Genomic DNA, 13,946 nt, shown 5'->3' on the forward strand with positions numbered 1-13,946 from the left:
CAGTGGATCAAGGGCTGTGCAGGCTGCACACCATAACATCCAGGGGGTGGCATTCATAGCTGTGCAGTGAGTGACCCACACAATATGCACCTTCCACCACAGTCTGGTTGAAGGAAGTGGCCAGGGCCCATAAGGGAAGGGAGAGGAAGCCAAAAATGTAAGGACATTTGGTGAGAAATTGAAAGATGGAATGTGCTATGGAAAAAGCACATTCCATCTTTCAAATTCTCACATATTGAACCCTAAGCATTATTCAATAGGCTAGTGTTGACATATTCAAATTATTTGTCATTTCAATATGATTTTTAAAAAATCACGTCAACCATTCTCAGTGAATAGCATGTACTTTTATTTATAATGGCAGGGGACAAACATGAATAAAGCTCCAAATTGATGTGTTCACATTAATTTCATTCCTTAAGAACCAAAAAAAGTCAGTCATCTGTGATTACCAAAATATATTAACCTTTCACCCTAGAGACTGAAAAAGGAAGCTAAGTTAATCTTGTAATTCTAGAACAAGCTTCATAATGAGGGATTCTTAAGTTTTCATAGAGTGTGGGATAAAAGGTGATAAAATCATTTAAGACGGTGTTTCTCAAGTGGAGCTCCTTTCACAGACATTCTTGGAAAGATGGGAGCTGCAAGATTTTTATGATAACGTTTTAACTTTAACTTTTGCTCATCACCTAACATTCACACACACATGAGCAGGATCCTCTCACAAATCAGTGTTGCCACATGATCACAGCATCTGCACGTGGACCTCTGAGCCCTGTAGACCCAGTAAAGCCTCACTGTGCTTAACATCTTGTGTGGCACTTCTCACATCGGCCCTCAGACCCTTCCCAGGATGGTTGAGCATTTCCTATGACCTCTGAGCTGTCAAGGTTAAGAGCATGAGTTCAGAGCAGTGATTCTCAAGATAGGATAGGGGGAGACATATGGAGTTTGGAAAAGCACATTCAAAATACCTATGGACTTCAAAATGCAAACTAGGAATTCAAACTCCACAAACTGATGTTTGGGCAGTCATGTACAATGAACTATCAGTTCATCCTAGGGAGCCTGGGATAAACTGGTTGGGAAACACTGGCTTAGAGGTGGGACTCCTGACACAACCACAACAGTTAGTAAGAACCACATGCAACAGAGAAAGAACTTGTTTGGGTCCATGAGGGAATCCTGAGCCGTAACTTGTCCCGGTCTATTGAAACCCAGGGGCCGATCCGGAAGAAACCCGAAGATGCCCATCCACCATCTCAGACCTGTGGTCTGTGGCATGTGGGTCCACTTTCAATAGAGTTGAAAGAAAAGCCTGTTTTTGCTGAGAACGCTCCCATTTTTTTTTTTTTTTTTTTTTTGGTTTAGATATTTCAGAAGATTAAGTAATCAGTTGCTGGGTAAAGTTCGCCCCAGATCCATCCACCAGAAGTGCTGCCACCGTTCACAATGCCATCCCACTCTCAAGGGAGACATCAGCCTGGGTCTGCTCTGCCAGGAAAAAAAAATACAGAGAATTACATTTTCTTGCAAAGGTGAATTCCCCTCAGTTCTCTTTCATCACCAGAACACGTACTCCTGTTATTTATACACAATCCATTACAGGTGGCCTTGAAAGCATCTGTCAGCAAAATACTGAGAGCATATCATGCTGAAGGGCAAAGCAAATAAAGAGGCCTTGTGAATATGGGGACCTCATAGTTGGGGAAATGGTATTTCCCATATTCCCAGAAGAGTCATTTGTTTTCTTCCATTCTTAATCTAAGCCTAGACTGCTAAAATAAAAAAAAATAAAAAATAAATAAAAATGGTGCTCTAGAATAGCTAACATGTGGCACCCCAACTAATTGAATTTTGAGAGCTTTAGTAGATGGGGTTTGGCTGGAAAGCTAACAGACATAGTAGTCACCTGCTGTGATGATGTCATAGAATTGTCTAGAAAATTTATAATAGTGATTTTTATTTCAAAGGATTCATTTGTATTTTTTCCGAACTCTTTTTGTTGTGGTTATTCTGAGTAACCACCACTAAGTATATATACTCATTGCTCAAGGCTATGTTATTAAATAACCCTCAAAGAACATTTTGGTTTTAAGAACCAGAAATGTCTCCTTTGACTAAAAAACCACCACCAAGTCTGTGTCTGAGTCTGTGGAACTGGACTAGTTAGAGGCTAGCTAGCATTAAGGGGAGCTGAGGAAGAAGGGGGCTCATCAGACCCCAAAAGTATCCTGGTTCCTATCTAAGGGGTTCATTGCCCTGTGGTTTTCTATTCAGCCAAGAATACCCCTTAGGCCACTGGTCGCCAACCTTTCAGACCTCATGGACCAGCAGTAGTCTGTGGACCATAGGGTGGCGACCGCTACTTTAGGCTACCATTTTAGAAAACTTCCATTTTGGTGTTTGGGAAGCCCTTCAATTGAAATTGAGTTGCAGTGTGAACACAGATGAAGCACACATTACCTTCATTTCACATTGCAATTGTTATCATCTGAATTGCTTAGCATGGCCTGTGAGCTCTGGCCTCTGCCCACATTTGTTACTACTCTCCTTTCTCACTGCACTGCTCTTGCTTTCTCATTCTTGAATTTTTCTATACTGACCACCTCAGGGCCTTTGCACTTGCTATTTCCTCTGTCGGAAAACCTCTCCTGCTTCATCTTTACTTGACTGTCACAAGATCTGAACTCAGCCGGCCCCTCTCAGAAAGACCTGCCCTTACCATATTAGCTAAATTTGCTCCCCCACCCCTGCCATGTTCTGTCACATTAGTCTCTTCATTTGTTTCATGAATTACTTACTTAACTTTTTATCTGCCCACCTCTCTAGAATATAAGGTTCATGTTATCTTTTTGTTCATCACTATATTCCCAGGGCCTTGTATAGTGTCTGGCACATAGTAAATGCTCAATATTTGTGAAATGAAGGTTGAGTGAAATGATGTCTCCCATTGGCACAATCCCTTTGTAAAAAGGGAAGTTAATAAATAACATTACAGTTCCTCAGACCACTCTAAACCATCCTGTACCTAGCCTTGGCAGTAGAATTCCACCTTCTCCTAGTGTTCCCGGTCCAGCATCCTACCTGTCACTCACCTGTAATTACAGCTGTAGAGCTCCCATTTCTATCAGCCGCACCTTCAGTTCCCCGCTCTTATCCATCTCTACTAGATCACTGCATCCACCTATACACTCTTTCCCCATAAAGATTCGAGGTACCTAAAAAAAAAGCAAACAAGCCAGGTCACTTAAGGAACTTAATTGTTAGCTTAGCAAGAATGACATGTTCCCCTCTCTCTAAATATTTGCGACAGTCCAAGCTATTCAAATCATTTTACAATCTCCTCACGTATATTTTTAAATTTTATTCTGAGGATAAAATTATCCATTAAAGAATGTTTTTAAGCCACATATCTTTCAGATTGAATATGCTGTGCATGAGATTGCCTAATGTGTCAGTGATTTAAAGTTTTCACTCTACCAGGTATAACCCAACAGTGTGGCTCAGTGGTTGAGTGTTGACCTGGGAGGTCATGGTTTAATACTAGGTCAAGGAATATGTCCTGGTTGCGGGCTCAATCCCCGGTGTAAGGCATGCAGGAGGCAGCAGATCAAGGATTCTCTCTAGTCCTTGGTGTTTCTATCTCTCCTTCTCCCTTCCTCTCTTAAAATAAAAATATATATATTTTTAAAATGAAATAAAATTTTCACTCTATAGCAGTGTTTCCCAACCTTCTCTCATGATGAGAATCACCTGGTGGAGTTGTTAAAACACAGATTCCTGAATCCCAACTAAGAAGTGCTAAACTAGAATTTTTGGGAACATATAGGTAAAATTGTATACTTAACTAGTGCTCTAACACAGATGTTATATACAGAGCACTAAGTTAGGTATGCACTTTTACCTATATGTTCTCAAAAATTCTAGTTTAGCATTTCTTAGTTGGGATTCAGGAATCTGTGTTGTAACAACTCCACCAGGTGATTCTCATCATGAGAGAAGGTTGGGAAACACTGCTCTATAGAAACACATTTCTGGGAGGGAATTTTGATTGGCTACAGCTGGACCACCACCCTGATTGACTTCTGGTATCTGTGCAGCTGGGACCCTTAATGCAGTGGTTTGCAATGTAAATATCTGTGTTCTCCAATGGTCTTAGGCTCTACAGCAGCGGTTCTCAACCTGTGGGGACAAAACCCACAGGTTGAGAACCTGCTAGCAGGGTCACCTAAGACCATCAGAAAACACAGACATCTACACCATGATTCATTAACAGTAGCAAAATTACAGTTATGAAGTTTCAACGAAAATAATTTTATGGTTGGGGGTCACCACAACATGAGGAACTGTGTTAAAGGGCGGCGGCATTAGGAAGGTTGAGAACCACTGCCTTACTGTGAGCCAGGGCCAGCAGGAAGGAATTTGTTTCTAAATATAGCTGGCAAAGTATTTACATTAGGTCTTTGCCCCTGAATTTTAGATCCACCATTTATTAGTCAGCTCTCTCCTTCGTGAGCTCTGTCCTCAGCTGGGAAAGGCATGGTGGTGTCCGGTCTCTTTCAATTCCCGGCCCGTCCTAGGATGTATAAGTGCAGTTATACATCCTTGATCTGCTGCCCGGGAGCTACGGCCACTCCTCTGCTTTCATTTCACACCTGCAACAGTGCGTCACACAAGGCAAGCCAGACCGATGCAGCCCTTACTCCTGACGCATTTGTTCATCTCCAGTCACCTGCAGGCTCCCTCCCAGCTGCTGGGAGCAGGCACACTCCAGAATCCCAGAGGGCTTTGGGGATCCTGAGGGAGGAAGAAGTCCTCTCATGGTGGCCTGGACAACTTCCGGGCGAAGGGCCCCGCCACAGAGAGGCTGTCTGGCCGCGAAGCAGCAAGCACTGCATCGGCCACTGCATGCCGGTCCTGTTCCTGAGCCAGGAACACCTCGGGAGAGGTGAAAGACAAGAAGTGGTAAGAATATTTTCAGGGGGGGACAATGGTAAGATATGTACACATATAATACCTTAATAAAAAAATGAAAAGAAAAAAAAGAATTTTCAAAGCTTTCGGCTTTCCTTGAAAGCCATGGTAATTCAAGTAAACTTTCTAAAAAGTGAGCCGAATTACTTCAGGTAAGTCCTTACATTATTTTTATTAAGGGATCTGGCCCAATGTGGTTCAATAGTTGAGTGTCAACCTATGAACCAGCAGGTCATAGTTCTATACCTGGGAGTGCAGGAGGCAGCCAATCAATGGTTCTCTCTCATCATTGATGTTTCTAGCTCTCTCTCCCTCTCCGTTCCTCTCTGAAATCAATTAAAAAAAATATTACAGCAAAATTTTTTTTGAGGGGAAAAAAAGGGGGGGCGGGGCAGTCTGGGTGGAAGTGGACTTTAAAAATTAAGGCCAAATATTTAAAAAGAAGTCCAGATATTTCCTGTGCCCTGAGAGCGAGTAAGAACACGCAGGGCTGCGTTCCAGAGAGGAAGCCGGGCGCTGCCTGCTCCCCCAGAGCACGCCTGGGCGGAGCTTTGCAGGTGGGCGGAGTCATCCAGGCACCGTTGCTTTTCTGCGGCTGAAAGAATAGCCACAGACAGTTGAGGTCAGAAGCCTAAGTGTTCCCCTGGGTCCTGGCCATTACTTCAGAGAAAATAAAGCTTCCCCCACAAATTGTTGGGGCCTTTTGGCTTCTGTCTCCCCCGGAAAACTCGGCTGTGGTGAGTTGTACCAGTAAATAGAGCAGAATCCTAATGTAGTTCTAATATACTGCAGCACTCCTGTGGAAGGCAGTGCCTAATGAAATAAAGATCAACTGATTTCTATACTAGATTGTATTGTATGAGGAGGAGATGTTGGCATTCTAGAATTTCTAATCTTTGCAAAAAGAAGTCAGCCATTGTCACCACTCCTACAGCTTGCCATCTGTCCACCTGGGAGTGGGGTATTGGCCAGAAGGGTGTGAGCTAAATCAGTAGGAGTCCTGAAGGACCAGGAGTCTTCTTTTCAGACAGTGGAATGCACAACCGGCCTGCCAACAGATCTCTACCCCCCCCCCCCCCCCCCCCCCGGTTTTCCCACAATTTCTGATACAGGAGATCTGAGTTGGGGCCAGGAATTTGCTTTTTTAGTAAGTTCCCAGGTGATGCTGCTGCTGCTGCTGCTGCTTCAGGGATTGTGTTTGCAACGACTGGGTGACACTGAGCATCTGTTCCTTCCTCCCAGGGAAACTGAGACTTCAGAACCCCACAGGCCTGCAGCAGCCTCCAGATGTCTGAGACAGGCCCGAAACACCACCAGCCGTCTCCAGGGTGGAGCTCTGTGTCCACCCTCTGGCAAGGGAACTGGTGGGCCTGAGAGCCAAAGGTCCCCTGGCTCTTACACCGTCCTCTAGTGTCAGCAGCCCCCAAACCACCTTAAAGCCACCAGGTACAAGCACCTCCAAAGGGAGCTGAATTACAGGCTGTACCCACCAGAGGTGTGTGTGGGTGTGTGTGTGTGTGTGTGTGTGTGTAGGTGTCTGTGGTGGCAAAACAGGAAACTTGATTCATTTGAGGAAGGAAGAGTCACCCTCAGTGCCTGCCCCTCCTGGCCCCATCCCCTTTTTCTGGGAACTTGAGTCTTACTGTCAAGAAAGAGAGACAGCTCTTACCATAAGCAAGTTGGTAGGAGAAGTAAGAGTCTCCAGTCCCAGCTTCAGCTAGGAGGCATTGTCTGTGCTGTAAGGTTACTCAGCTGTGGCCATTTTTATTTCAAAGGACTAACCAGTGGTCGGCAAACTCATTAGTCAACAGAGCCAAATATCAACAGTACAACGATGGAAATTCCTTTTGAGAGCCGAAAACCGACTTCTGCACATGGGCCACCAAGTTTCAACCCCACTGTACGTGCGCACCCGCACGTGGTATTTTGTGGAAGAGCCACACTCAAGGGGCCAAAGAGCCGCAGTTTGCCGACCACTGGTCTAGCAGATGCAGGAAGAGGTTCGTTTTCTCCTGTAAAGAACAGGTGCTGCCCAGCTGAAAACCGTAGCTCCCAAACCTTGTTGCAAATTGGAATTACCTGGGGATCTTTTCTTTGGATAGAAAATAAAACTTTCCCCTAGCTTTCATGAAGTGCAGTTGACCAATTATATATATTAAGGTACGAAATATCACGATTTTCTTATTTAGACACTACAATGATTACCACAGTTAACACACCCATTGCCTCACACGGTTAACATTTGTGTTTGTGTGTGTGGTGAGAACAAGATCTCTTTGCAAATGTCAAGCGTACATACAATATTATCAACTATTGTCGCCCTGCTGAACATTAGATTGCTAGAACTTACTCATCTTATAACTAAATGTTTGTACCCTTTGACCTATGGATCTTTAAAACCCCTGAGGCCTGACACAGTGATTTCATTGGTTTGGTTTGGGATATGATGTGGGCATGGGGGTTTTATTTTTTATTAAAGCTCCTCAGGTGATTCTAACGTGTAGCAGCATTTGGGAACCAATGGCCAAGAGGGACCCGGCACAGAGAAGGCCTTGGCAGTATTTGCCTGACTCTTTCCTCTCACAGCCCAGCAGCCTAGACAGCTGCGGGGTGGGGGTGAGGGGTAGGGACGAAGCCAAGCAGCAAGTCTCTCTGCTCCAGGACCTTCCAGAGACGGGAGTCCCCCGCCCACAGCTGGGGCCCGGGAAGCAAAGGGGGAACCCAGGTCGCCTCCCTCTGCACCAGGGAAAAACCTCCGTATTTTCCGTGAGAGCCCTGGGAAAACCCGGTGAGCCAAACTCTCGTGGAACTAGGACATGTGCTTCTGCAACCCTGTGCCCTAGAATGGAAAGGGATTGGGTGAGAGCTGGAGGGACATCATGCACCCCAGCCGGCACCAGGCTTGGTGCAGGCAGCCTGGGTGGGTGGGCACCCCGCAAGAAGCCTTATCAGACATGGGACAGCCATTCCTAGAGGGTCCCCCGGTCCATTCACAGCAAAGGAAATGTAGAGGTGAGGTGGCTGCTCTAGGCTTGCAGCAGCGAGGAGGTCCTTGGCCTCAGAGGGGGTGACCTGCCCAGGATCACACAGCAAGCCACTGATAGAGCGAGGCCGGAACTCTGGCCTCTGGACTTCCTCCTCCTAGGAGAGGCCTAAAAACACCCTCATGTAGAACAAGGGGCACATGAATAAGCCTTTTTGACTCATTAGATTTTTTTTCCAGTGGGAGGCGTTAGATAAGGGAGAATGAGCAAACTGGATTGGCGTCAGAGAGAGCCTAGAGAACAGACAGAAGGGCAGCAATCCCACGTGGCCACCTGAGAACAGAAGGGCACGCAGGACCTTCTTGTGGACAACAGAAACGTACGGATCCCACTGGGCCCCTTCTCCCCGCCCACCCCAGCTCTGCAAGCTGGAAACTCCCCACAGCAGGCTGAAAACAGAGCCTCCGCTCACTCCCCACACCCGGGACAGCTGCTGGCCCACGGACCCTGGCCCGGTCCCGGCAGCCTGGGCCCTTGGCTGCAGGCCCGCTGCCCAGGCCAGGGAGCAGTGTCCGCTCCCCGCCCTCCCCGGGGCCTTAAGTGACGGACGGACGGAGCCCTGGCGGCGTCCTAGAGAAAAGCACAGGCGAACCCTTTCAGGGCCCTAACTAGCAAGAAAAAGGAATCGGGTATCCATCATCCCTCCCGCTCCCCCGCCCCCTCCCCGGCCTTTCGGAACAAAACCCCAGCCTCACCGTTCTGGCTCCTGTGAGTTGCTGCAGGTAATCCTGAACCCGCTCTGTGTTCCTGGTGACTGTGATATCCACGAACACCAGCGACTCCTTTTTGAAGGGGTACTGCAGGAGGAGCTCCTCGGTCCGTTTGCAGAAGGGGCAGGTGGGCTTTATGAACACCACCATCCTCCTGGGCTTGAGGTGGCTGTCCACGAACTCCTGGGCTGTGCAGGTGGGCTGCATCCTGGGGGGGGGGCTCCTCCTCGCAGGGCAGGTACCGCTCAGGAGTAAGAATGGAGGCCCCGTCAGCTGGCCCGCATTTAAAGGAACCTCCCTGGAGGAGGAGTTTGCCCCATTAGCCTGGCGTGCTTGATTTTTAAAGGGACAGCCCGCCGCCAAGTCATTGCACCCTGAGGTGATTCACCAAGGAATGCATATTTGCGTTTCGTCTGTAGCTGGGCTCAGGGTGTCATTGTCTCGGCTCTATCAGGGGCGCCTGTTCCTTCCGTGGCAGGAAGCAGGGCCAGAACACTCCCACAGCCCGGACCCTCCCCAGGGAGGCGTCTGAGCCGCTGTGACCTCCTGTGTAAAATCTTTGTGTGCCCTCGGGGAGAGATGGTTCTAAAAAACGAGTGTGCAAACAGAATAATTCAAGAAATGGGATGCATTGAAATCTCCTTACAGGAAGTGAAACAAAAATTGTGACTGGTCTTGAGGTTGCTCCCTGGGCTGTTTTCTTAGCCTGCACAGGGATTTTTGTTGTTGTTGTTGTTGTTGTTGTTGTTGTTACTGTGAGTGTTTCAATGGGATGTTTCAATGAAGTGTTTCAGTGGAATGATTTTACAACATTTAAAAATCTGGGGATTTCATAAAAGAATCTGGTCTTGTTGTTCTCTGGAAAGTCAGGTCTGACGAAAGAGCTGGCAGCAGCTGGGGCCGAGTAGCTGTTATCCACACTGGGCGGGATGATGCTCTGCCCTGAGGTGCCCATGCTCGCTGGGGTCAGCTCTGACCCCCTCTGTGTTCGGTAAGTTCCATAAGCAAACCAAAGACCAGCCATCTCCTTCCACAGTGACATCTTTTCCACAAGAAGTTTTGAGGCAGAAGAGTTAGATGTTAGAATTTATTTATTTTTGACAAGTGGGAAAAGGGAAACGGAGGCACATGGTCAGAGACAGACAAGCTAAGCAATTTACAGCTGAGCTAGTAAATCATAGATCATATCTTCTTACTTTCCCTAACCAAAGACACTGGGAACAGTTTACACCCCTCCTCCCTAACCAGAGAGTAAATAGCTTACATCACGCTGGTCAGGGAGATAGAAAACAGAGAGCCCATTAGTGCCAGCCAAACCCCAGGACAGATAAAGTCAGGGGAATACGTAACAACAACAAAAACCATCAGACTAAAACAAATCCAACACAGAGGAGAAGCTGACCAGGAAGTGACCCTAGTCCCTCTACACACTCGTTTGGAACGTTAACGTATTAAAAAACATAACATAACAAACACACCTAGAAAGCTGATGAATATGCTGCTGAAACCTTCCCACCTGCAGGAGAGAGAAAAGCCCTCAAGGCCAAGATTGCCAGCTGGGGCTTCTTTTTATTTTCTTTCTCCTAAATTCTCACTGTCCCCAGCTTTAAGAAATACACTCTTAAATCCACCTGGCCTCCTCATGCTGTGGGATCTTTCCTGCCGGCTGGCCCAGTCCCCATCCAGGAATAGTTTTACACTGAAACCTGGAGTATCTTCCGAGAGGTGTGGCAGGTCAGACCTGGACCTCCTCACGGACTGCCCCGTCTGTGGAATCCCAAGCCTCGTGTGGTTTCTCAAGGGAAGGAAGGGGACTCCTGCAAGCTGCTCTAATGATTACTGAAATTAACCGGCAAAATGGGAAACACCCGTTCCAAGTAGCACAGGGGGTGCTAAGAAGTGAGATCTCTGCCCACAGGACGAAGGTGTGGGGCGAGCAGGCCCAGGGCACTGGTTGGCCAGGGCTTGGCACTTCTCAACCCTTAGCTTCATCTCCCTCCTGCATAAGCTCTTGGGAGAGTCTGGTCATCTCTCTTCTTTTTCTTCCTTTAGCTCGGACTCCTGTGGCCAATCCCTCCCTGAGGCAGGGTCTCTGCAGGACCCTCGGAGCTGTCTCCACCTGCTCGCCGGCCCCGGTCAGCAGCACACCTCGGAGCTGGCTGCCCCTCCTCCACGCCTTGCTCTCCTCAGTGTCTGAATTCACTTCTCCTTCTCCGTTGAATCCTATTCCTCATCATGTGACTGCTCCAGTCTCTCCCTTTGTAAAAACCAGAAACACCACCTTCTATCTCATTTGGCCCTGCTTTCCTGCCTCCATTCTTTTTTCTTAACGGACACGTTTCAAGAAGTTGGCTATTGTGTTTGCTTTCTGGCCTTTCCTCGCTTCCCGCTCGCTCCTCACCTCAGTGCAATCTGACATCCTATTCATCCTTCCTGCTGAGATCCCTTTGGCCAGTATCCATCAGGCTAAACCATCTTGTAGTCAAGTGTGCTGACTCAGACGAACTCAGAAGTAAGTGTAGGTAGGTGTGGAGTTTGGGGGTAAACTGGTGGAGTAAACCTCCAGAGTGTTTGCACAGGGTCCCAGAGGCTGGGGTGTGGAGGGCCACGGGCCACCGCTGAAGAAGGCCTTTGTATGAGGGACTCTGTGAGGCAAGGAACACAAGCAGATGGCAAGGACGGGGTGTCTGCTCCGTGTCTGAGGAAATGCTGTGGCTTCCGCTGAGTGGAGAACTTAAAGCGTAGGCTGCCCTGCTGCGTTGGCATAGCGAGGGAGGATGGCGGTGGCCCATCAAAGACGTGCTGGTGCACCAGGATCCAGGCCACGTGTGGCTCCTCTAGGAAGGACCCCTGAACACGTATGTCTTTCCCATGTTGGATGGGGTGCCCCTCAGCTGAGCTCACACAGCATGCTGTGCCCAACTCATTCCGTGCCATCGCTCTTTTTTATTCCTTTTCTTTCACCTGCACGGAGCTCCCTGAGGGCAGGGAAAGGGCTTTCATCCCTGTATTATCAGAGGCCAGATACACACTGGTCCTTATCCATCCAACCATGCGTCCATGCCCCACACACTTACTAGTCCACCAGTCTGGGCCAGACACAAAGATCAATCAATCAATTACATGTAGTCCAGTCATAAGGAAATTATAGTCTAGTGGGGGGCAGAGACATGGACAATGGACACAGTGGTGTGGAGTTTTCTAGTTGGTATAACAAAGTATGGATGGGCACTAGGGCAACCAAAAGAGAGTGGTGACTAGGGGAAGGGGACAAAGGAGAGCTAGACTGAATTTGGAGAAGGTGACGTGTTTGTGAGTCTGCAAGGCAGGTGGGGGCCCTGCAGGCAGAGTAGCAGGAGCAGCAGGAATGACACCGCAGTAGTATTGAGTACAGCTGTGTGTGGATAGAGCACGGGGAGTTGAGATGGGAAGAGACAGCTGGAGAGCAGGCAGAGGATGCGTGTCCTTTACCAAGCTAAAGGATGGGGACTTTACACCCAGGAGTGAGGAGCCATTGCAGGTATATTTAAAGCACGAGCAGATTTGCAGCTAAACATTAGCTGAATTAAGGATTTTCTAGCGTGATCGTGGCCATTTCAGTCCCTAACAAGAAATGACCAGTTAGGTAAGCTGCTGTAAGTGAATGAGCCGCCGTGCCAGCAGCCTTCAGACACGTGAAGATGCTGGCTGGTGGTGGTTTCCATTTTCAGTCTGGTCTTATTTGAGGCTCACTCTCTGGACCTCTCTAGATTTGACCAGGACGACGAACCCAACTCTAACTGTAGATTCTAACTCTGGATCCGACCACAGAGGACTCTGACTGTAACCCCAGGTGTAGTAACTCTGGTCAGATGTTTCCTCCCCTCCCTCCTCTGGGTGGGAGAGCTCGGTGCCGAACGCATTGACACCGACAGCGACCATTTACTCTGCACGCACCGAGGGCCAGGAGCCTTACACGCATCCTCTCCCCTCCCTCGCCGCATCTTTGAATGGCAGATACTTTAGGCCCCAAGCCGACTAGAGGAATAAGGAGAGAGGGTCCCTGACTTGAAGGACCCGAAATTCAACCAAGGTCAGGGGTGGAGGCTGCTTTCCAGTGAGCTCCACCATATATCTGGAAGGTCTTTCTTGTTGCCTCCTTTCCCAGGGTCCAGACTCGGTTTTGATGTGGTGTGTCACCCACTAATGCTGGTGGCCTGAGAGGCCTCGGGTCCCTCTGAGGTTTCTTGCTGTCATTTAAGTTGGAGACTGTGCCCTTGAGCTCTCTAGGTGTTTCACACAAGGTCTTATTCTTGCTATTGGCTCATGGGAGGGAATAACCCCTATTCCTCTTTTCTCCTTCGCCTAATCACATCAGGCAAGTCAAACTAAGCCCTTCATTTAGTTTGAATTTATTAGGAATCTCTTTATTGGGGGCATCAAAGAGAAAGTGGCATATGTTCTCTTTCCCAACCCTCGGTGCCAAGGTAGAACATCTCACAGGGCATCAGACCAGTCTCCTTTGGGATGGGCGTGGTTGGGGGAGATGGAGGGTTAAGGATTCCCATGATGCTGCGATTGGATTTCCTCAGCAGGGTCCTGGGGTGTTTTGAGGGAAAGCACATAGACCTACCTGTCAGAGCATCGTGTGAACAAGCATCATATAATACCTGTTTTTGTCGCTCCAGCCTCTAACCATACTTACTGACTCAAATATCTTAGGTAGAAAGTAACTGGTGTGATTAGGGGGTTGCTTTTCCCGGCTGTCGGGATGCTGGAGGTGGGAAGAGGCTCAGTGACCCAGGGCTTGGGGAGAGTGTCTCTGAGATTCTCCTGGTCTTCCCTCGGGATTGCAGACTGCTGCAACTGCTCTGAGCATCCGTCCTCACACACTGTGTTGTAAGGAAGTAAGGGGGCAGGGGCTGGCACAAGCAGGGCGTTCCTTCTTCCATGCTTTTCCCTGGCAGACTTCCTGGCTGCTGAGGAGGACAAGACAAGAGACAGAGGACTCTAGACCAGTGTTTTTCAACCTTTTTTGGGCAAAGGCACACTTGTTTCATGAAAAAAATCACGAGGCACACCACCATTAGAAAATGTTAAAAAATTTAACTCTGTGCCTATATTGACTATATATAAAGTAATTCTCTTGAATAGGAATCAAATAAACACAAAGAAAGTATTTTATAATTACTTTGTTATGAAATATTAAGTAAACAAAATAGTGAAAAATTATAAA

The 13,946-nt window shown here is 47.9% G+C and overlaps 1 protein-coding gene across 2 annotated transcripts; it reads right to left on the bottom strand.

The window, feature by feature from the left end:
• Positions 1–325: 325 nt before the first annotated feature.
• On the bottom strand, positions 326–9,295 carry GLRX (glutaredoxin). 2 transcript variants are annotated; one of them, XM_084881974.1, is made up of 3 exons: positions 8,717–9,295; positions 3,099–3,221; positions 326–1,494 (listed from the first exon to the last, which is right to left on the bottom strand). In XM_084881974.1, the coding sequence occupies exons 1-2, from the start codon at positions 8,936–8,938 to the stop codon at positions 3,105–3,107; spliced, it is 339 nt and encodes a 112-aa protein (XP_084738100.1). In that variant the 5' UTR covers positions 8,939–9,295; the 3' UTR covers positions 326–1,494; positions 3,099–3,104. The 2 variants fall into 2 exon arrangements, with proteins under 2 accessions (XP_084738100.1, XP_084738101.1); XM_084881975.1 differs by having other exon boundaries at positions 326–1,489; positions 8,717–9,226.
• Between the last annotated feature and the right edge of the window lie 4,651 nt (positions 9,296–13,946).

The sequence above is a fragment of the Pipistrellus hanaki genome (genome assembly GCF_964339955.1).
Source record: "Pipistrellus hanaki genome assembly, chromosome: 4".
In the NCBI taxonomy this organism is placed as follows: Eukaryota; Metazoa; Chordata; class Mammalia; order Chiroptera; family Vespertilionidae; genus Pipistrellus; species Pipistrellus hanaki.

What these genes read in the sequence shown, in the direction of transcription:
- GLRX (XM_084881974.1), bottom strand. Translation starts at nt 8,938, where the DNA reads ATGCAGCCCACCTGCACAGCCCAGGAGTTCGTGGACAGCCACCTCAAG. An exon ending in AACTCACAGGAGCCAGAACG is followed by an intron (nt 3,222 to 8,716) that starts GTGAGGCTGGGG and finishes CTTTTTTTTTAG; the next exon opens with GTACCTCGAATCTTTATGGG.